Source organism: Rhineura floridana, chromosome 1 (assembly GCF_030035675.1).
Source record: "Rhineura floridana isolate rRhiFlo1 chromosome 1, rRhiFlo1.hap2, whole genome shotgun sequence".
Classification (NCBI taxonomy): Eukaryota; Metazoa; Chordata; class Lepidosauria; order Squamata; family Rhineuridae; genus Rhineura; species Rhineura floridana.
The window spans coordinates 185,655,759-185,680,504 of record NC_084480.1 but is presented as its reverse complement, the minus strand read 5'-3'; the positions used below and the strand labels follow the sequence as shown (position 1 = coordinate 185,680,504).

General features: G+C 40.5%; 1 protein-coding gene across 9 annotated transcripts in view; it reads left to right on the top strand.

The window, feature by feature from the left end:
- Nucleotides 1-24,746, top strand: part of CTNND2 (catenin delta 2) — a 1,018,171-nt gene that overhangs the window by 977,391 nt on the left and 16,034 nt on the right. For all 9 annotated transcript variants that reach the window (XR_009758379.1, XM_061589265.1, XM_061589272.1 and 6 more), the window contains one exon: nucleotides 14,273-14,399. Coding sequence is in view for 8 of the 9 variants with exons in the window: in XM_061589265.1 (XP_061445249.1) it covers nucleotides 14,273-14,399 (127 nt within the window). In the remaining variant the exon portion in view is untranslated. The remainder of the gene's footprint in view (nucleotides 1-14,272; nucleotides 14,400-24,746) is intronic.

Here is a 24,746-nt window from a genome sequence, read left to right as displayed (position 1 = left end):
GTCCTGTAGTTAAGAATTTAAACAATTTAAAGAATATTTACTGAAAACGAGGATGAAGCAGACCAGACGAGAAAGAACAGTCGCTCAGAGTCGCTCGAAAGGCTGTGGGAGACGACGCTTCGCAATGCACGTGGCACGTGGAACACAAGTTCAGGCGTTCCGTCAGTGTCCGTTATTGTGAAGCGTGCATATGTTAAGTGGGGTATGGTGGAGTTGGAGAATGTCTGTTATAGCAAGTGTCTGTTAAACGGGTGTCTGTTATTCGGGGTATTCCTATATTTTCTTGAAAGAGCAGCTGAATGATCTATGTGTAAGAACTGCAACAAGTGTTTGACTTAGTGTGATTGCAATAATATGATATGTATGCACTAAGGAGAGAAGAAAAAAGGATTGGCTGAAGTCTTAATCACTGAAATATGAACTTTTCCTTCTCCCCATTTAGTCTGTATACCTTTGCATCTCAAAATCTATTCCCCACTTCCTCAATGGCCACTTACCAGAGATGTGCTTGTAATGATCTAGCAACAATCCCATTTCTCTTGTATCTTTGTATTGCTTTTTTGAGAGGTGGGATGAGATGGTCATTAAAGCTAATTCAGTTGTAGTCAAGAATATAGTTGTTTTGAATAAATGCTGCTGTAAGTGGTACTAAAATTAAATGAGTCCCTTTTCTCCATCCCCCCATTGTACACAGTTATTAGCAATTAACTGCAAGTGCCCACCAGTGCCATCCCTCCTATAATGTGTATTATTTTTGAATGTGTCAAGTATTTTTGTCTTAATTTTGCTTGACTAGAGTATGGTGTAGAGTGTAGGTAAATTGAGTTCAGAAATGCACTTGTATAGCTATTGCTTTTGATGAGATTACTTTTTCTCTGCAGGAGACCCTATATACTGTACCTTTTAAGTATCCAAATCAATTTAATTAAATTTCATTAGAAGCACTAGAGCTGAAACAAACTAATGAAAGCAGCCAGCACATCAGGTGGTATTTATTTCTGCATTAAATTGGAAATACTCCCTTTTGGCTTCTAAAAATTAGTTTAAATATTTAACACTAATAGCTTTTGGAATTGTTGATGAAGTAGGTCTAATGAATTTGTTACTAACAGTTTACCTTTAAAATAGAAAATGTGCTTGTTTTCTTGGAATTGAAAAAGGTTAATGTTAGATTTTCATTAATCATATTAGAAACTATTGTGATGGTCTTATTGGACACACATGAAAAATCAGACAGTGCAATTTGAAATTGATATCATGTTGGCAGTAACATTTGCTTCCGTATGACAAAGCAGTATTTCAACTAAGTTGAACTTACATACATGATGAAATCAAACTGTTGACTGGCCCAAAGAAAATTTCCATTTGTGTGATAACAAGAGTTCTCAAAGAACTCAAATGTGAGATAGCTGATCATCTAACAAAAATATCTAACTTGTTCCTCACATCCACCTCCATACCTGATTACTGGAAAGTAGCCAATGTAACACCAATCTTTAAAAAGGGATCCAAGGGGGTCCCAGAAATTACAGCCCAATTAGCTTAATATCTGTGCCAGGAAAACTGGCAGAAAGTATTGTTGAAGATAAAATAACCAAGTATACAGAAGAGTGAGCCTTGCTGAAGCAGAACCAGCATGGCTTCTGCAAGGGTAAGTCCTGTCTCACTAATCTATTAGAGTTCTTTGAGAGTGTCAATAAGTATATAGATAGAGGTGATTCGGTTGACATAGCATACTTGGACTTTCAAAAAACCTTTGACAAGGTACTTCACCAAAGACTCCCCTATGAGGAAAGGCTGCAGCATTGGGGGCTTTTTAGTTTAGAGAAAAGGGGAGTCAGAGGTGACGTGACAGAAGTGTATAAAATTATGCACGGCATAGAGAAAGTATATAGACTATTCTCCCTCTCTCATAATGTTAGAACTTGTGGACATCCAATGAAACTGAATATTGGAAGATTCATGACAAACAAAAGAAAGTACTTCTTCACACAGTACATAGTTAAACTATGGAATTTGCTCCCACAAGAGACACTGATGGCCACCAACTTGGAAGGGTTTAAAAGAGGGCTAGACAAATTCATGATGGCTATGCTGTGCCTTCAGAGGTGGAGGCAGTGTGCTTCCAAATACCAGTTGCTAGAAAGTTCAGGAGAGGAGAGTGCACTCAGGTCCTGCTTGCAGGTCTCTCGTGAGCAACTGGTTGGCCACTATGAGAACAGGAGGTTGGACTAGATGGCCCATTGGTCTGATCCAGCAGGCTCTTCTTATGTTCTTAACTTCATTGGATGAAGCAAGATGGCAGTAATGAAGCAAAATCAAATTATAGTTAAAACAGAATTTATTAAGTAGATCAAAGTACAATAAATGAATCAAAGCAAACCAGAGACCTGCAACTTCCTACATTAGATTCCTATAATATTAAGTGTGGCTTTATGCAGAATATTCATTTACCCTGCACAGTTTGAAAATCTATTAAGTTCCATGCAGAATTCCATCATGGACCTTTCTAGCAAGGTACTTAGGCTCATTGCCTAGGCAACATGTTACTATCACAACTCTAACGTCACAGCCTTTTTGTGAAATTAATAAAATAGGTTACATCAGAAATCCTCTTCCAGTTTCTTGTTAACAGTAAAACTATCCAGAATTCTGAGGATGAAAACGTATGTGCAATACATGCCAACTAATAGTAGTGGCTTTCTAGAGTCTGATCAGAACACAATAATTTTAGATCTGACCCATCATTATCACTTTTTCTGGGGGCTGCTATCAAAATCAATAGTTTGTTCAGCAAAAGTTCATTTTCATCTGCTGATTATGCAGGAAAGGGAAAGAAATATCACACAAATTAATGTTTGAGGAATTGTGTAGTGTTCTCCTTCATCTGGAATTTCCAGGAGGGTAGCGATGTTAGTCTATTACAGCAAAACACACTAAGTATCTTGTAGCACCTTGAGAACAAACAAATTTATTATGATGTGGCTTTCATGGATTGGAGTCCACTTCGTCACATGCAAAAATTCTTTGAAACATCAGGGCATTATAAATGTGAAGTCTGCTGAATAGGTTTTTCCTGTTGGGTTTTTCCTGTATGGGAAAAGGGAGGGTCTGGTTTGATGTTACACTAACTTTAACACTATCTGTGCGTGTATTTGACATCCATGACATTGTCTCACCTTATACAACTTTAAGAAACTTAGCAATCTCTTGAATATGCTTCTGGTTCTTCCTCTGCCATATTCCAAGCCATTTTCCAATGACATTGGCTCAGAGAGCCAGTGCTGCAGGTAGGCAAATGGTTGCAGAGAGGGCGCACTTGCTGCATCCCTTATTGTCCTCAGGGTCACATATATGAAACAGGCTGTAAACACACTAGTTGCCAGATCAAAGCATTTCCATTAGCCACCCCCAGAGGGGAACAGGTTGATCTATCTTTCAGTTGCAAAATTTCTTGAAGCCGAATAAAAAACAAACACTCAAGCTGCTCCCACCAGGTTCTACAGTAAAAAGGGGCAGGGTTTGAGTAGTGTTGTGTGCCCTGGTTTTCAGAAGTGAGAGGCAGAGATGCACTGGAACTGGCAGAGCAGTGAGAGTGTTTCTACCTGTATTCTTTCCATGTGGTTTTCTTAATTGCAGCCTCTCCACATTTTCTATACAAGTGATTTCTTTGGAGCAGAATCCAAAATTGCAGGTCAATTTTTTCCCCTCTAATTCTCCAAATGGGAAAATTTGGCAAATTACTATCGAGAGGCTGTAAATCTCCACTGCACTGTCCTCCACAAGAAACTGGTTGCTGAAGGCTGCCCTGAACTTCCCACTGCTTGGGAATAACAGGAAGTACAGAACAATATTTTTGACCCCTCTGGCTTCTTTCTATAGTAAAAGCAATACAAAATTCACAAATCTGATATAATTGGGATAAATTAATTACCTTTGCTATACAAAAATATATATAATTCACTTCATTTGGGAACAGTGACCATATGTAACGTCAAATGCCTTCTTTAACAGGCACAAAACAAGTAAGTTCAAAATTTCAACAGGGCAATGAACACTGCTGCTGATGGTGAAGTTAAATGGTTTATTAGCAAGCTGTTTACATCAAACTCATTTGCAAGCAGTAAAACACTAAAATGAAACTAATAGCTGGCAGGTCTCTGCCTCTCTCCCCCCCCCCCGGCCTGTCTTTGCTCTGATCTTACATGTACTGGCTGGAAGCCCCCACAAACAGCTGTAACGAAGATCTCGTGTCTGGGAAGGGTTCCAGCTCTTGAGGGGTGTTCTCTTGATGGTGCTTCAAGGCTGTGTCAGCCCCCTTGAGGCTTGGTCTTTATCTTGGGGCTTCTTCAGCCCCCTGGGGGCTTAATCTCCCTGATCTAGGGGTCCTATATTTATACCCCAAAGACCCCCTGGGAGGGAGCACCTTACACCTATTTAATCATTATCTTCCCATCATCCAGTTTGCTGGTTTCACCCTCAGGTGATCTCTCCTGACCCTGTCTTCATGACACCTTGGCCTGGGAATATAACTGCATTCCCAAGGTTAATTGCTTGTTTTTTGTTTGTTTTTACAATAATTTTTATTCAAATTTTCATAAAACATAGAAAACAAAATCATAAAACATTCAAAGACAAAAAACAAAACAAAACAAAAATGATTAAACAAAAAAAAATAAAATGTTGACTTCCCATTTGTCACATATCAAATCAGTTATAGGTCTACAATATATAACAATCCTGTCTCTTAAATCATATTATAAAATCACTTTCCTCCAGTAGTTATCTTAATTAATCATCAAATCTCATAAACATTACTTTATTCTTTCCACAAAAAGTCAAAGAGAGGTTTCAATTCTTTAAGAAATATATCTATCAATTTTTCTCCAAATAAACATGTCAATTAATCCATCTCGTTAATAATTATAATAATCTTATTGTCATAACCATAGTCCAAATAAACATTTCGATTAATCCATCTCATCAGAATCTGTTAGGTCCAATAATTTCAATAGCCATTATTCCATTATCCCTATTAGTTCCATCTTCCATCTTCAATAGTCCTGTTAAGTCCAGTAATTTCAGTGTCCAATCTTCCATTATCAGTATTCCATAATAATCTTGCTGTTGTAGCCATAGTCATATAATAAGAGTCTGATGGGAATTTCCTCTATCCCAAATATTTTCTTGCCATCCATTCTGAATAAGTTGCTGAAATACTGTTGTAAAGTCATATCTGTGTTCTTCTTTTTTACAAAATGCACTGGCTCATCTCTTAAGAGTTTTTCCATTGTCACATGGCTGCAGTTAATTCCATAGATTTTCTCTATATCAAGCTCCATCACATCATTCCAGTCCAGAAGATTATCCAAGCCATTGATAACTTTATCTCTAATATCTTCATTAATTTCTTCAGAGATAACGTTAAATTCCAAACAGTAGATTTTATTTCTAAAATCCATAAACTCCAGATCTTTTTCCAATTCCACATTTGTTCCAATCTCCAGGGCTTGTATCTTCCCTTTATTTTTTCTTTTCTCATCTCTGATCTCATTCTCCTCTCTCACAGGATCCCCTATTTCTTTAAACTCCTGCGTCATTTTGCTCAGTTCAATTTTCAGCTCCTTACTACCCTGTCGCAGGGTTTGTTTCGTTATCTCAATCTCATCCATTATTTTCTGAAACATAGTTACTTCCAGATTCTCAGCCACTTTCTTGATTGCCATTTTTAAAACCACGAAAACAAAGCAAAACAAAAATAAAGAAAAACCACTTCTTATTTCAGCAACAATTGGGTTAATATTCCAGGCTTGATGACATCACAGTATAAACAGAGCAACCTGCCTTATCTCTCTATGTTCAAGAATGCAAAACAAATTTAGTTCCCAGCATCAAAACAGTTAGTGGCGTCGTGAAGAAGCAGATTCATCAAAATAAAATAGACCAAAAAGAGAATAGTCCCAGACAATATAATAATATTCCTTGGAATAGAAATCAGGAATAGAAATCCCTCTTCTGTGTATATCTTTAGAATGCACTTCCAGGACAGCTTTTTGCGACAGAAACAGAGATAAGCTGTTAATTTCGTGGATAACAGAGAAGAGTTATAGCTCACCCAGAAGCGGTCCAAAGCCGATCAATCTGACAAATCTCCTTTTGCTGCAACAATTTAAACCAAGTAAAAAAAAAAATAGAAAGAAGGGTGCTTGCCTGTTAGTCCGTTCTCTCTTTAAAGAAAAGATAAACGTATCGCTTAAGCAGATAGAGCTTGTTCGAAAGTCCGTCCGGCATTGTTGGCTGGACCTTATCTCATAAATTAATGAAATCCAGTCCTCCCAACAAAAACAGGCTTTTGAGGTTGATCTCTACGTTTCTCCCTGCCCGGGAGAAATTTCATCAGTCAAAAAAAAAATGTTCTGACTGATTTATATCTGAATAAGCTTCTTTTGAGGCGGGAGCCTGTCCCAAAAGCAGGCACAAGCGAAGTCACCCTTCCCGGAAGTCCGTTAATTGCTTGTTTTGACCATCAAGCTGCTCGTTTACATAAGCAGAGTGAGAACATTTGTAAACCAATTACGCTTACTGTCCCTTCAAAGCTTGAGAAAGCCACAAACAAGCCCACCTGGCAGAGCAGAAGTGTTGGATAAACTGGATTATTTTGGTTATTTGAGCAAAGTTTCCCAAACTCTGTGTTTTAATACAGGCAGAGTGGAAAACCTTCCAAACAATGTCAGAAAGTCTGTGCTTTAAGCTCTCTAGGCTTCAATGCTAAGCAATAACAGTGTGCAGAAGCAATCAACACTCCAATAAATCAGAGGTATGAGGCATGAATTATGGGACAGAGGCCATTCACATGCCATTCTACACCTCCTCAATTACATATAGATTTCTTGTGGAGATTGGCCATGCACCATAGTGTTATTAAATTAAACATACATGTAAGTGGCCAATTGCCAAGAAAATCCAACATGGTCACATTTGACTTCTAAAGAGGAAACTTCTCAAAAATGAGAGGATTGGTAAAAAAGAGAGTTGAAAGACAAAGTCCAGAGGGTTAAATCATTAAGTAAGTTTAGCAGTCATGGAATAAGAGGAGAGGTCTTCATGTGAATCAGGAATTGGTTATGTAGTAGGAAGCAGAGAAGATGAATAAATGGACAGTTATCCCAATGGAGGGCTGCCCAAAGTGGAGTCCTCCAAGGATTGGTACTGGTACCTGTGCTTTTTAACTTGTTCATAAATGACCTAGAGTTAGGGGAGAGTAGTGAAGTGGTCAAGTTACAAGTTACTAAATTGTATTATGGTTGTTAAAACAAAAAAGAATTAGGAAGAGCTCCAAAAGGACCTCTCCAAACTGAGTGAATGGGCGGTAAAATGGCAAATGCAATTCAATGTAAACAAGTGTAAAGTTATTGGAGCAAAAACTTTTTATTTCACATAATGCTCATGCGGTGTGAACTGGTGGTGACTGACCAGGAATGAGACCTTGGGGTCATAGCAGATAACTCGATGAAGATGACGACCCAGTGTATGGCAGCTGTGAAAAAGGTAAATTCCATGCTTGGGATCATTAGAAAAGGTATTGAAAATACAACTGCTGATATAATGCTTTTGTATAAACCTATGGTGCGGCCACAATTAGAATATTGTTTACAGTTCTGGTCGCCTCACCTCAAAAAGGATATTGTAGACTTGGAAAAGGTTCATAAAAGGGCAACCAGAATGATCAGGGGGTGGGTGGAGTAACATCCCTATGAGGAATGGTTGCAGCATTTGGAGTTTTTTAGTTTAGAGAAAAGGGGAGTCAGAGGTGACATGATAGAAGTGTATAAAATTATGCATGGCATGGAGAAAGTGGATAGACTATTCTCCCTCTCTCATAATGTTAGAACTTGTGGACATCCAATGAAGCTGAATATTGGAAGATTCAGAACAGACAAAAAAAAGTACTTCTTCACACAGCACATAATTGAACGTAGGGAATTTGCTCCCATAAGAGGCAGTGATGGCCACCAACTTGCATGGCTTTAAAAGAGGATTAGACAAATTCATGGAGGATAAGGCTATCAATGGCTACTAGCCATGATGGCTGTGCTCTGCCACCATAGTCAGAAAACCAGTTGTCAGAAGCCACAGGAGTAGAGAGTGCTCTTGCATTCAGTTCCTGCTTGCAGGTTTCCCCCGACCATCTGGTTGGTCATGGTGAGAGTGGGATGCTGGACTAGATGGGCCACTGGAAGCAGGCTCTTACGGTCAGCTGAAATTCTGCTCCATGTGTTTTTTTAACTAGCAAAACATACATTTTATGAAGGGGAAAGGCTTATATGTAGTGCAAGGTCCCCCTCCTACCCCAGTGAACCCCCCATCCACATGTAGGATCCATGAAAGTGAAGGCTCAATCACCCAGTGTCAGGGATGAAGGATAGTAGTTTTTGTTCTTTATTTTCTTTATTTTTTATCCATCTACTTTTCTTCATAGGAATGGCAATGAGATAAAAGAAAGAGTTGAGGGCTTCTAGTAACCACCCTCTCCCCACCCACCCTAGTGACTTCAGCCACTGAGAACCAAGTCAGTCTGCTATTATATGATCCTTCCTTGATTTTGTTTCTTGGTCACACTAGGTTTTGACAGAATGTTAGAACAGGACAGAACACTGAGAAATCATTTAGATAGAAAGTCAGATTTTTCAGGAGTTTTTATCTGAAGATTGCAAAGTGTATTGTAACCACTGAAAGGTCTCTGCTCTGGAGAGAAAACTGGATCATCATCCCTCATTCTACTCCTGCATAAGTAGAAAGAGCAGTAACCATCCCTTTCCAAGCCCTGTACTTTCACCAGTGTACCATTAACAGCTCTGTGATCTGGGTTCATCAGTCTGCATTAAATTATCTCAAGACGGTGATATTTTTCTGGATTAAGTAGCGTAGGAGGAAATAATTTGAGAATGCTCACTCGCAGATCTCTTACCCTTTCCTCACTTAAGCATCTTGGCTTGCTCAGTACTGAGATCTTGCCTTCCTGACAATTCTGATTTTTTTTCCTGTCCAGTGAAACCCTGCTGTGATATGTGCCTTTCTGTATCAGCCCCTTGTTTGAGTTGCTCTCTGTGCAATTGAGCTCTTTCAAAAGTCAAGTTCCCTTAAACTATGTATCTGTTGACCATCCAACTGTTGTGGTATTTAGCCTCTTCATAGTACTGATGGTATTGGCTGTTTTCTGAGCTACTGGTTTATCTGGGTATGGTCAGAGGTAGGGCTCCCATTCCACTGGGATTAAAATAATTTAAAAAGAGATCAACTACTGCGTTAAACCTTCTAAACTAAGTGGGGAAAGACTACCTTTCTTACTGTAATCATGCAGCAACCATTTCCACAGAGCTGTGTATGCTTTAGAGCAAAGATATTTTGAGATAAGCATTAGACAAAGTGAGCTGTTTTCCAGCTGACTCTAAGCTTTTAAGAGCCCTTTGGGACAAGCCTAATTTCATAGGAAAAATTCCATTGACTTCAATTGACTTGAAAGTAATCAGGCTTGTAGTTTAAAATTCGAGTGCTGTTAAGCTTTCACTCCTCAAGCCATTAATTCAAGAACAGCATTACTGAGTTCAGTTGTACTGTTTTGGCAGTTTGAGGATGCTAGCCTTATTACTTTCAAATAGATGGCATATATTACTGAGTGTAATTAAAAATGCACACCTTGTAATTTTTAAAATATTACTTCCACCACTGAAACGGCTGATGCTTATGTGTTTTTTATCTAGCCATGTAAAATTGCTGTGTCTATCAAAAAGAAATGTATAATTGTCAGCTGTTGTAACTAGTTTTCCCTGTTTAATTTCTTCTAAATTTTAGGACCATTTCTTATTCCAAAATGGACAATAATCTCTGTTTGTGGCATATGGTTACTGGATTTTATAGGATTACCTGTGAAGCTCTGGGGAGTAAATGATACTCATGACATGTTGATCTGTTATATTTAAGCATAGGCTGTGCTCCATCAGGACTTTTAAAGTTTCCATCATTTCCTTTAGCTGCATCAAAGATGTTTGAGTTTTCACATCTTGACTTTGTGTCAATCTAGCTGTGTTCCACTTCAAGGCATTGTTCAACATCCTTCTTTGAACATGCTGTCTTGTTTGCTCAGGTGAGCAAACATCCTGGACAATTAGACTAACCACATTCAGTTGAGGAAGTTCTCTGTCTAGATTCCTGGAGCCTTGAATTGAAGTATCTTTTTCAGCTCTCCTTTGAGTTGTGCAGTTTAAGGCTGTGAGCACACTAGTTGCCTACAGCAAAGTGTTTCCATTGGCCACAACTGGAGGGTGAACAAGTTGATCTGCTGATCAGATGTGAAATCTCTTTGAAGCAATTAAAAAAAAAAAAGCTAATCCCACCAGGTTTTACAATAAAAAAGGTTAAGGTTTGACTAGCATCGTGTGCCCCTGTTTCCAGAAAATAGAGGTGAAGATGCACTGGAACCAGCAGAACAGTGAGTATGTCTCTACCATTTAAAAAACCCTGAATGATGCTATACCACAAAGAACTGGCTGCATATACTCATAGTACTAAAAATTACTAGGAGAACAAAAATCAGTGACACTAGACAGACAGACACATACACACACACACATATATATACATACAAATATTTTCAATAATAATGTAGAACATTACATTAAAAAATAGACATGTAAAAGTTACATGTGTTTTTTATTCTGTTTTTAGCTTATTGTTCATTTTAAATAGTTTTTGAAAGTTTTTAAATACCTGTTTTTAACTTTTATTGATAATTTTAATGTTTTATTTTGTTTTGTAAGCCACTTTGAGATTTTGTTACAATAAATCTTTATTTTACCATAAACGTAATAAAATGTAAATAAAATAAATTGTAATAAATGTAATAAAAAAGATAAGGCTGCATTGGACTTCTGTTTAAATTTTATTTTTTTTAAAAAATGGGAATCCTGTTTTGTTTTGTTTTTAAATTGTCCCTGTCTAGTAGCCATAAAGACCTCATATAGAGTACTTTGGGATAAAGGGTGTTGACGTCTACTATTTACCAAGATTAATCTGAGCTATGGTATATATGATGAAGGATTATAAATTAAATTTGATTTGAAAAGCTATGTAGTTGGCTTTCAATATGGATAAGTGAGAGAAATTATGGCGTTTCAAAGAATTTCATTTAGTTGTGCTTGTCATGGAAAGTTCTGTAATTCATATTTAAGCTAATACTTTATAAATATCAGTAATTGTGTAGCTGAAGATAATATAAATATATTTGACAGTACTCTTTGTCCAGTTTTGAATGGCATGGCTTCTAGATCATCTGGTTCCTGAGAGGGAATATGTGGATTTAAACAATATTGTTTTAGCAGCAGTAGTAAGAATTAACTGGCCATTACTAGTTATACTTGCTCTCCTCTGTTGGCTATCAGTTGGCTATCCTGCAATTTCTTATCTAACCTCAACTGCCTGGGGACATACAGATTAGATTGTGTGGATGTCCAAAGACTTAAGGAGGTTAGACTTTCAAAGTCTAACTTTTAAGCATTATCATCATCATCATCGTCATCAGCTTACACTATTTGATGGCATACTGGCTGAAGGGAAAAGGCATTTTTTATTGTTGCTATACATTAGGGGCATCTGTTTAGTTTACTAATTATACAGCCACAAGAGTGGCTGTATACTGTAGTCAGCATGTATTTCTCGCATTCCACAATGTTAAATTGAAAATACCCCCATGCCATTCTGATGCTTCCAGTAAGCTCATTTCAAAACAAAATTTATAGGCCTGAACTCAGAAACGTTTGCTTAACAACCCTGTAAATTGTCATGGTGGTACACAAAACAGTCAGAGAGAATTGAGAGTTCATAGTGTAAAAAGAGAGAGAGAGAAAAAACCAGACCTCTTTTGGACTTTTTTCTGTCAGAGTTCTCGTAATCTGTTGAAATTCATTTAAAATCAGCCATGTTCACAGAGTACCTGTAATCCTATTACTGACTTTGCCCCATACTCTGATCTTCATCATCTGCAGTTAAAAAGTTTAAAAAATGTCTGGCTGATGTTTAATTAATTAAAGAAATTTAGCATTGAACTCAATGCTAAGGCTGGCAAGCTCAGTAAGAACCAATTGTCAGTGTTCCAAAAGCCAAACTTACAGCTGCTGGGCTTGCCTAATCAGGGGGCCACACCAGACCTTTATTTCACTTGAGACAGTCATGGCTTCCTCCAAAGAATCCTGGGAAATGTAGTTTGTGAAGGGTGCTGAGAGGAGACTCCTATTCCCTGACAGAGCTCCAATGGCCAGAGTGGTTTAACAGTCAGCCGCTCTGATTGAAGCTTTGTGAGGGGAATAGGGCATCTCCTAGCCACTTTCAGTGCCCATCACAAATTACACTTCCCAGGACTCTTTGGGAGAAGCCATGACTGTCTAAAGTAAAATAAATGTCTGGTGTGGATGTGGCCAGGGACAGCTTTGGTTTAAATTTGGATGGGAGGCTACATGTGCCTGCTGCAGAATAAAAAGGTGGGGGAAACCCTGGAAAAGAATGATACTGTTCAGAATGTTTTCCTTTTGGAAAGAAAAGGGGCCCAGTGCCCACCTATCCAATCTCCTCCCCCTTCCTCCCTCCCCCTCCTGCCTGCTCCCCTCCCCATCCCCTGTGGTCAGTTTCACCTATCCTAAGCATGATTGCAGGGGAGTAAGGCCCACTGAACTCAATAAGCATGCAAATGATCAACCCATTCTCAGCAAACTTGCATAGGATCCCATTTCTTACCTCCTGGATTAAAAAGCAGAGAAATTCACTAATAGGCAAAAAACCTTGCGGTTTATTAATATTGTTGCTTCCTCTCTACTAAAACAAGATCAGCACAGCACACATTTTTGTTATTTGGGTTGATTGCAGGTGTTTCCACCACTTACCATATGCTCAGAGGCATATGTTACCAAAATCTTCCAAGCTACACAGCAAGTGGATTGGACTGTGAAAGGCCAACCCAAATGGTGTTTGCATTTTGACCAATTTGTAGGGCAGTCCAAAATCTCAGAGAGCAGGTCAGGTCTCCTGCTGTCCTGGAGCATTCCCTATAGCTGCCCAATTTCCCTGCTTTTTATAGTTTGATAGAAATATGTGTTGACTATAGGTACGTTCTTAAACCGCAAGGTTTTTTGCCTATTAGTGAATATTAGATATATGTGAATCTTTTGCAAGCAAGCAATTCTTATTCTTGAACATAAAATCAGCATTTAAGACAGAAAAATAAGGGAACAATCCAACCAAAATTAAGCACTTGTTATTCTCATTGGTATCACTGGCAGACATTTAAGTAAGTACTTAACTCTCCCATTGAAATTAGGGAAACTAGTTTTTAAAATTCTGACAGGATCATCCCATAACCTTTTAGTAATAATTGGATGTATATGTTCCAGTGAAGAAGTTAAATGTTCATTGAAAAAGAATACTAGAGCAACCACAGAACAAAAAAAGAGTAAAGTCATGACATGGTCACCAATAAATTTATACCCAGAGTACACCCACTGAAATTAATGAACTTCTGCTCTGTCTTAGCTGGATACCACTCAATAGTTAAACAGGAAACCATGTTGTTCATATTCATACATATACTGAAGATACAAGATAGCATGGCATTTTTAATAATAGAAGAAATTACTGTTATTTATTATCTATCCCACAAAAATTTTCTCCAGCATTCTCAGTGTGAGAGGTAGACTTTCCCAACACACTCACATTTCACCAGTGTGTGTGGGTACATTGGTCAGGAGGTGCAACATTGGCATTTATTAATTTATTTATTAGATTTATATCCCGCCCTTCCTCCTAGTATGAGCCCAAGGCAGCAATTATCCTGTAATAATGCATTCACATATACAAATTGAATGGTAATTGTCTTGCTGGTAGTAAGGTTGTTTATTAACTTTAGAGTGTATTTGTTGTTGTTGTTGTTGTTGTTGTTGTGACCTGCCCTAGGATCGCTTGGCAATGAAGGACAGGATATAAATTTGAAAAATAAATAGAGTAAGAAATTGAACATTTTTTAAAAAAGAAAAATATTAAAAAGGCTAGGGTGAGAAATCAGTCCAGTAATGAAGAGCAAGACTAGGCTGTAAAGATAGCATATTAAAGTATTTATTCATAACAGTAAACTTAGCTCACTTAAGAATTCTTGTTGCATATTGTACATCTGTATCTTTTTTTCACTGATTTCTTTTCTTTTTCATTGTTGTATGTTATCCCTGTGCAGGATGGGTGGTCACAATATCACTTTGTAGCCTCATCTTCAACAATAGAGAGAGATCGGCAAAGACCATACTCATCATCACGCACTCCTTCCATCTCTCCAGTGCGCATGTCTCCCAACAATCGCTCAGGTAAGCAAGGAAGTAATCCATCAGTTTCACTGAAATACTGTTAACCATAATAAGACATGGGGAAGATGTTTTTGGTCTGTATGTGTTTTACTTTTTTAATGGATGTTCTATATCAGCCTTTTCCAACCAGTGTGCCTCCAGATGTTGTTGGACCACAACTCCAATCAGCCTCAGCCAGCATTGCCAATGGTCAGGAAAGATGAGAGTTGTGGTCCAACAACATCTGGAGGCACACTGGTTGGGAAAGGCTGTTCTATATTGACAGCAAAACATTCAGGACAAATTGTCACTGTTATCTTTAGGACTGATATGAAGAAGGAGATTTTTTTCATTGAGTCATTCTATGATTGGACTTGAAGCTTAGTAACCTTGCTTTAAATCTCACTTAGCCATATATTTCATCCGATATTTGTAAAATGTTGATAATTGTGCCCCACTCTACAGGTTGACGTCTGAAGCAATTTGTATTGAAAAAAAATGCTATCTACATAATTGTCAGTAATAATTACTATTTTCTGTTACCTGACTGTGAATGATGGGCATGGCAGCTTCACCTGTGTCCTGCCCAGCTCACCATGGCTGAAACTAGTAGACTCCTGGGGAGTTCTGAAACAATATCTCTCCCATGGAGAGAGGAACTGGATATGCCCACTGTGGGGAGTCTGAAATTATTCCCATGACCTGGAGCAAGATCTTTTCCAGGAGGGATGGCCTGCTTGTGAATAAAGGCTTGCTTGCAAGTGGGGGTCTGATTGTGAGCAGAGCAAGGGAGTCAAGAATTGAGTGAAGCTAGAGAGCTATATATGTAAAAGGAGGGGGGGGAGGAAAGAGAAGGCAAAAGTGAAGAGCAATCTTCTCTCCACAGCTTAACTGAAAAGACAGTGCTCCAATACTGGGCAACCTCAGTTTTTTATTGCCCTTAGGGATAAGACTGTTGGAGTGCACTGCTTTGGACTAGAGACAGAGGTTTGATGCGAGGAAGTTCCATTTGTAAAAAGCTGAATAACAGTGGAGCAATTAGGTCAGGAGTGGGAAACCTCTGGCCTATAGGCCTAATTAGGCCCACCATGCCTCCCTATTTGGCTTGTCAGGCCATCTGCCATTCACTTGATAGCATATATGATGTCATATGTAGTAAGAAACCTATCCCCCACGGCCCAAATTTGACAGGTGGGCAGGACAATCAACTCATTGTTGGGACTTCAAAACTTCACATAGGGCTCTTTTAAGGCTCAGTGACTAGCTGTTCGGTGCTTCAGAACCCTACGTGCAGTGCTTCTGAAGTCTGACCAAATGGCAGGGCTTCAGAAGAACTGCACTCTGAGTGCTTCTAGACAGTGGTTTATTCCATCTTTCTTACTTTTGCTCCCATTTTTTCTAGAGCTTTCAAGACAACCTAACAACCGGTCCCAGAATTTTGGTGCAAGTTTTGCAATCATTTGTGTTTTCTGCTTCAAGGAAAAAATACAGTTTTCAGCCCCAGGAAGTGCAACTTTTGCACAAGTTTTCTGATGTAAATTTCCTGAGGTTTCAAATAAACTCCATGCACACACACACACCCTGCTGCTGCCCACCCGCCATTGCATTTGCAGTGGCTGTGGTTTTTCAATATACTGCACATCCACTCACTGAAAAGGGGCTGATCTGCTCAGGCGTGGTTCAAGAGAGGTCAGGGAACTTTCTTGCAAGAGGAAAAGGGAGGAGTTAGAGCCCAAGCCCTGCACATGTTCTGTCATTCCCCTCCTATTAGTTTGAACAAACAATAGCAGAAAGATGGAGGACATCAGTGCAAAAGGATTGTTAAAAACTGGTAGTAAAGAAACCAGAAAATGTTGTGCACTAAGCCTCCTCTTGAGAAGCACCCACCGTGGCATTTTGAAGTCTGAACTGAGCTGATTCTCCTGTCCACCTGTCAAATTTGGTCCACAGTAGGTAGGAAAGATAAGGATCTAGCCTGCCGACAGGATCCAGTCCCCTACCCCTGAATTAGGTATATTGAATGTATGTGTATATGGAACTCTTCAGGAGGCTGTATGGTCAATAAGCAGGAGCTGCAGCAGTGCTGGTATTGTTTGGGAAAGACAAAAATGGAGACTGAAGACACCTCACATGGACCTTTCTTAGATATCTTACAGAGCCATCCTACTGCACTACTTTAATGTGATTTGCTCCCAGATAGGTGGGCATAAGATTGCAGTCCTAGTGTTCTATTAATTGGTTAATGGTAAATTACAACACATTATTTAGGGTATTATTTTAGACTATATGTTGATGGAAGTTGGTCCATGTATCCCTGTTGCTATGGAGTCAGAGGTGTGTCTTCTTAAAGAGGCACAAGCAGTTATTGCCCTGGAGTTTTGCTATGAGAGGATAATGTTGCTAAGTTTTAAATGAGGCAGTTTGTTGCTTTTGTGGTTGCTAGTGAACATTGTTGCAGAATCTCAATGAAGAAACATGTACTGAGGGAGAAAAAAAAGTTTAATTGAATTACAATCCATAAAGTTATCTGCACGAAGCATTATCACTAAGGATTCTTAATTAATCCACACTAAGAACTCTGATAGCCAATATGGTGAGTCCTTTTGTATCCCGTTCTCAGGCCCATGCCCCAAGAGCATTGAGTTTCGCCATCAGAGTACAGAGTGGCCTTCAGGCAATAAAACGGGGGGGGGGGGTCAGTCATTGACCTGGTAATGTTGTAAAAGGATTTCAAGCATGGTGTTCAAAATTGACTTCATCCAGATTCTCTTTCTGAATTCAACATATCATTAGAAAGCTTATTGTACAATACACAGCATGTTTTCTCCATGTACCTTTTCAGCTGAAACAGACTCTTCTAGAACTCCTTAACCAGTGACTGGAGATCTCAGAAGCCCCTTCCAGTGGCCTATCACAGGCAGGCATGCTGGAGAGCTACTTTCACAGTTTTCCATGATTGCAGGATGGCTCTGAATTGGATCTCTGGACACTCTCAAGGTTAAGAGTCACACAGGTAGACTCTGAACATTGCTATGTGTTGTGCTTGGCTCTTGGGGGCCCTACCTGGTGGGCAAAACACAGGCAGTGAAGGCTTTTGCCTGACCCTTGTGCAGGAACAGAGGAGGAGGATGTTAAGCGGTGAACAGCGCTCCAAATAGGACCAATTTGGCAGGGTCTCTTCTGTCCTGTTGTCTCTCTCCCATTAATCCAAGAGCATAGTGTCTCTCTCTTTCAGAACACAGAATGGATGACTCTTTCCTACTACCTCTTCCCTTTTTAGATGGGACCATGGTTGTAAATCAGCTGCTGTAATAAATTAATATGCATGGCAGTCTTCCTTCAGTTGTGCCTGTCTTTGACAGGTTTTAAGGTCAACTCTTCTTGATCCATCTCTGTTGTTATGTTAAATCATCCAGCCTAGTTTCAAAAAGAGGCAGAAATTAAAACATAGGAACATAAGAAAAGCCTGCTGGTTCAGGCCAGTGGCCCATCTGGTCTAGTATTCTGTTCCCATAATAACCAACCAGATGCCTATAGGAAGCCCACAAGCAGGACTAAGCTGCACTCTCACTTCTGTGTTTTCCACCAACTGGTATTCAGAAGCAATATCACTTTCGACCAGGAAATAGAGCATAGCTATCATTGCTATTAACCATTGATAGCCTTATCCTCCTCTATTAAAGTCATCCAAGTTGGTGGCCATCACTGCCTCTTGGGAAATTTTATTAGGGCCAGCCCCAGGCACAGCCCCAGGCCTGTGTCGCCATAGTCCAACCCCCCCTCATACTGGCAGTGCAGGGCTAGTAAGCCCACCCACGCATGCCACCTAACTCTCCTATCTCTGTAATGACATGCGCACTATCTGCGCATGCCTACCATCAACCAAGATGGTGGGGGGGGTGTTAAACCCTTAGGGAAGCCTCTGGCACCATCTTAGTTGATGCCAGGCATGCACATGTAGTGCACACGTCATTCACAGGGACGGAAGAGGTAGGTTGGATGTGTGTCAGGGCTTATTGAAGCCCTCACTGACTGTATTGGGGAGGTACTGGGAGCTCCCTCTCAATGATCCATGGCAAGGTCAGGGGCCAACACTGCCATACAATGTGGAACAGGAGCACTACCCTCCCACCCTAAGGAAGCCCCCTTCAGAGGCCCCTGTAGACTGCAGGGACCATCGGTCAAGGCCCAATATGGTTGTCCTGTGGTGCCGGCCCTGAGGGCCAGCACCAGACTGCAGCAGGCCCTTGAGCACCAGACTGCAGCAGGTCCTTGAAGGTGGTACTGGTGATGTGGCAGCACTGGTGCTGCCACCAAGGGTGGCCTGGCCATGTCAGCTCATTAGCGCGCTGCACCTACTAGACTAGTTGACTAGAGTAATGGCAAGCATGCTTGCACAGCATGCTGATGAGGCAAAGTAGGAAGTCGTTTGAGCTGGCCACATCACTGCCAGTGGTGTTTCCTGTGAGGGTGACTCCCACTCTGTGATCTCTGCCAGCATGCATCCTGCAACCCGATGCTAGTGCAGATCATGGTGTGGGAGCTACACCTGCCCAGCCCCAGCAGCAGGGGCCCCTCTTAGCTGCAGGGGCCCTTGGCCCGTGCCCAACCTGTCCACCACTAGTGCTGGGCCTGAATTCCATAATTTAACTACGTGCTGTGTGAAGAAGTACTTTCTTTTTCTGTCCTGAATTTTCCAACATTCTGCTTCATTGATGTCCACGGGTTTTAGTGTTATGAGAGAGGGAGAAATACTTCACTGTATTCACTCTCTCCCTGCCATGCATAATTTCATACGCTTCTGTTATGACACCTCTTACGCACCTTTTTTCTAAAAAACCCAAATGCCACAACCTTTCCCCTTAGAGGAGTTGCTCGACGCCCTCAATCATTTTGGTTTCCCTTTCCTGAACCTTTTCCAACTCTACAATGTCCTTTTTGAGGCAAGGTGACCAGAACTGTACACTGTATTCCAAATGCAGTTCACACCATGGATTTGTATAAGAGCATTATGATATTTATGAGACACTTACTGAATTCTGTGAAGCCAATATTTTTTTTCTTGCAAACACATTTTTTGAGCTACCGAAAAGATGACTGTACATGTAGACATCACCAAATGGTCAATATTGGAATCAAATTGATTACATAATTGGTAGCAGAAGATGGAGAAGTTCCATACTTTCTGCGAAAACAAGACCAGGAGCGGACTGCGGTACAGAGCATGAACTGGTAATATAAAAAATCAGAGTAAACCTAAAGAAGAACAAAGCAATCATAATGCCAAAATACAATTTAAAACATCCCAGAAGAATATAAAGATCAAGTAAGGAACAGATTTGAGGCTTTAAACTTAGTTGATAGAGAACCAGAAGAACTATGGATTGAAGTCAGAGACATAATCACTAAAGAATGCAAAAAGACAATACCTCTAGTTAAAAAGAGAGAAAGACCGCAACAAATGACTGATGAAAGTCTTAAAATCATTAAAGAAAGAAAGCAAAAGCAAAAGGAGATAGAAACACGGTCAGAACCCTAAATGCAATAATACAGCGACTAATACATAGGTACAAAGAGAACTATTACACTAGTTATTGTACAGAAATAGAAGAGGACAGAAAAAAGGGTAGAAGAGCCCTATTCCAAAAGATTAGAATTTCAGAAGAAAATCACCCTGTGCTTTATAGATGACAGCAAAGCCTTTGATTGTGTAGATCATGAAACACTATGGAATGCTTTAAAAGAAATGGGGGCGCCACAGCATCTGATTGTCCTGATATGCAACCTATACTTTGGGCAAGAGGCTACTGTAAGGACAGAATATGGAGAAATCGATTGGTTTCCAATCAGAAAGAATGTGAGACAGGGGTGTATTTTATCACCCTATTTGTCTAATCTGTATGCAGAAGATATCATATAGAAAGCGGGATTGGACCAAGATGAAGGAGCTCTGAAAACTGGATGGAGAAATATCAATAATTTAAGATATGCAGATGATGCCATACCACTAGCAGAAACCAGTAATGATTTGAAACAAATGCTGATGAAAGTTAAAGAGGAAAGCACAAAAGCAGGACTACAGCTGAACATCAAAAAGACTAAAGTAATGACAACAAAAGATTTATGTAACTTTAAAGTTGATAATGAGAACATTGAACTTGTCAAGGATTATCAATACCTTGGCACAGTCATTAACCCAAATGGAGGCAATATTCAAGAAATTAGAAGGCTAGGACTGGGGAGGGCAGCTATGAGAGAACTAGAAAAGGTCCTCAAATGCAAAGATGTATCATTGAACACTAAAATCAGGATCATTCAGACCATGGTATGCCCGATCTCCATGTATGGATGTGAAAGCTGGATAGTGAAAAAAGTGGATAAGAGAAAAATCAACTCATTTTAAATGTGGTGTTGGAGGAGAGCTTTGTGGGTACCATGGATCACGAAAAAGACAAATACTTGGGTGTTAGAACAAATTAAACCAGAACTGTCACTAGAAGCTAAAATGATGAAACTCAGATTATCATACTTTGTACACATAATGAGAAGACCTGATTCACTAGAAAAGACAATAATGCTGGGAAAAATAGAAGGGAGTAGAAAAAGAGGAAGACCAAACAAAAGATGGATTGATTCCATAAAGGAAGCCACAGACCTGAACTTACAAGATCTGAACAGGGTGGTTCACGACAGATGCTCTTGGAGATCGCTGATTCATAGGGTCGCCATAAGTCGTAGTCGACTTGGAGTCTCATAACAACATCCTTCCCTTATTTGCCATATTCTGGTCAGATTTGATGCCACATTAAAAAAAATTCATTGTGATACACATTTGTTACAACAATTTCCCAATTCCAACCAATTATATTCGTTCTTTTAAAAAATTCTCTCAAGTGTGTGTGGTGGGTGAGAGTTTTTCATCGTTTTTAAAGAAATCTACTACTAATCCCTGCCAAAAGGGAGAACAATTTTGTTATATAATCCATGTGAATTGGGGGGGGGGGATCCTCACTGTAACATTACTCAAGTAAAGGATTTTTTTATTAACATAAAAAAAACTTTCTATTTGTGTTCCTTTCTCTTAAATAAAATAAAAGAGTTATTTTCCAGTGTAAAAACAAAAAATACACAATAATATTTGAAAAGCTGGAAAATCAGAACCCTTTCCTTAGTCAAAAATTACACAGTTTAAATTCTAGCCTGTTCTGGGACATGGCTATGGGAAGAAAAGAAATGTTTCTGAGACCCACACAACGGGAACTCCCCATCTGAGAAAGAGTTAATCCAGGGTGTACAGCTAGATTTGCTTGCCCAAAGTGTTTCCAAACGTAGAGAAATGGAATCAGTGAAGGTAAGTTGACTTTGGAGAGGATTCCAGATCCTTGAAGTTAAGAGATGTCAGAAACGACTGTAAGTAAAAGAACCAGTCAGTTGATGATGAGCTATTTGACTCCAGTCTAATTGATAGTCACATCCAAAAGGGTCAGGACATGTCAGGGGGTGTTCTTTTTCTTTGACATTGGAATAAAGAGCTGTTATTTTTATTAATCTTCCAACAATTTTCATTAGTGAAACAATGCAAGCAACACATTGTGAAGTATAGAACAAGAGGGGGGTGCAGAATAAGATTGGAGAATTGGCTTTTTGCCAGGACTGTTGGGTTTTATCTCCACATTAGCCCTCCACACAGAGGATTGTCACAGAGCACAGGACATGGAATAATGGGCTCAAGTTACAGGAAGCCTGATTTCAACTGAACATCAGGAAAAACTTCAGGAAAGAGCAGTACGACAATGGAACCAATTACCTAAGGAGATGGTGGGCCCTCCAATACTGGAGGAATTCAAGAGGCAGTTAGACAGCCACCTTTTGGGTATGCTTTAATTTGGATTCCTGCATTGAGCTGGGGGTTGGACTCCATGGCCTTATAGGCCCCTTCCAACTCTGATTCTGTGATTCTGTAATCATTTCTTGATGCTCATAGACTGACTACTTTTGAGGTGAAGAAGTGGACTACAAGTATTCTAGTTAACAAACTTTGAATGTACTTAATGCCAGTGCTACTCATATTCTCTATTTTAGTTACATTTATTTAGCTAAGTAATAGTGCGATTCTATACTGGAAATCCACAGACTGAGGAGCTGTATGATTCTCTGGAAGGCTTCATATGCTGGCTTAATGGCAGCTATGATGAAGCCATGACAGAAATGCCAACAGAATTACTGTAACAGGATGGAGTCCGAGTGGGATCTAGATGGCCCAGGGAGGAACATATTTACCTCTTTTGGACGCACCTCTTTTTCTGGCACAACTTTACACTACCCCAGACCTGGTCCAAATAATTTTCCTCCATTTACTACAACGGGAGAAGGGAAATTTTAAAAATAGCCACTCTCACATTGATGATCACCTCACACATGACAGAGCATAGTATATGGTACAACCCAGCCTCCAATCACAGCACAGTGGGAGACGACAACTCTGATGACAGGGCATGCAACATTAGGCTATGGGTTTCTGGCTCTGTGTTGTGCACACTTGAAGCTTACAAGGAAGAACTTTTTTGATGAGAAACGGTGAAAAGGCACTGTGGACGTGAAGCACAAAGCAGTCTGGCCTCACAACACACATGGAAAGTTGAGCATATGGCTAAAAACCTCTTTGCCTAGAATCCTAACAGGTACCTCACCATGGGACTCCAGAAATAAATACCTAACAGCAAACTCAACTCCAGCAACGGAGGGTGCCAGAGCAAAGCACCTCACCCAGGTAAGCCAAGGAAGGGGCAAACACATGCTGCAAAGTGCAATTGCTGTTACTGTCTCCCATCTCTCTTCCCCCCCCCACTTCATCACGATGCATTCCATATGCTTCCTTCATATAATGTGAATGCTGTTTGTTGTTTGAACTGTATTTTCTAACGCTCTTCCTGCCCCGCCTCCCCAAAGAGCGGGGAAGCACTCATCTCCACATGCCTGTAACCTGCCTGTAGGCAAAGGCCAGACCGTCTGCTCAAACCATTCCCACAGCTAGCCAAACATTCATGAGCACTTTTGTCTTACAGGATCACAGGCCAGATGCAGGGAGTAGAATCCATTGCAACCCCCAGGGGAGAAGCTGTGAGTATACACACAGTCTCTGCAGTCTCTTTCTCTCATACACATACTCCAGATGGCAAAGAGGCTGCTGAGGCATGAGCACTGGCACAGCATTCTGGCTATACCTCCTTCACTCTCTCTTCCTTCTCACTCCCTCATAAATTCTTACTGTGCATGGAGGTTCAAGGACTGTGTTCCAGCTGCTGCCTATTGTTCATTGCTCGCTCTCTGGCTCTCTGGCTCTCTCTCTGCAGGCTGCTCTCCAACAGGTACCGGTTGTGCCCTGTTCCCTGCTGATCAGAAGGGAGGCGACTCCAACCAGCAGCAATGAGCCAGATGCTTCTGGTTGTTCTTGCCTGGGATTGTTGACCTGTTTGCTTCAGGGAGACACCATTATCCTTGCAAGCTCCATGACAATCAATATGCAATGGGTGCTGGTGTCATAAGGGATACTGCACCTGCTACCCTGCTGTCGACAGAGTCACTGCACAAGGCACAGGAGCCCTGCTGGAAGGGCTGGTTGGGAAGCATACAATTATCTTTCATCTTCAAGATCACCTCTCTGCGTCCCCAATGCTGTTCAATAAAGGCGTTGACTTTGCCACATGTGTTGTTTCTTCATTGCTAGGGCCTGGTAGATGGAGTTCCTCCCCCTCCCCCCGCCGCCTAGTGTTATGGCTTCAGGATGGGTCTCTGAAGGGGTTGGGCAGGGAGTTTGATGGGTCCAGGATCAGTGGCCCATCCTCTCTCTGCTTGTTCTGGTTCCCTAGACTGGGGGGGGGAGGCATCTCAGGATGCACAAGTGGGGGGAGGTGCTGTTGTCAGAGTGTATGAGGCAGTGGGGGGGGAGATGAGGAGTGGAAGGACATTGAATCCCATGGAACAGTCAGCCTTGCCAGGTAGCATATGAGGCAAAATGGGAGGAGGGGATTAGTCACATGGGTTGCCAGTAAGAGGGCTGGGCCAAAAGGGCTGGTTGTCCCATGCAGGAGCTAGACTATTGGTCCATGTGCTGTTCTTCCTGATTGGCTGAGGTATGCTTTAGTGTTGCCTTTCCCTCTGCTTTTCCTAGTGTGGGGCTGAATTTGAACCTGGATCCCCAGCATGTGAGCTGACCACCTGACTAGGGCTCCTTCTGCAGCTCCTGTGTTCCTGGTGTCTGGGTGTTGTGGCTTAGGACAGGGGTGGGTCAGACAAATGCCCCATGATGCACCCGTGTTTTTTGTTTGCTGCTGTGGTTAGGGAATGTCTCCATGGTGTTTGCAATTC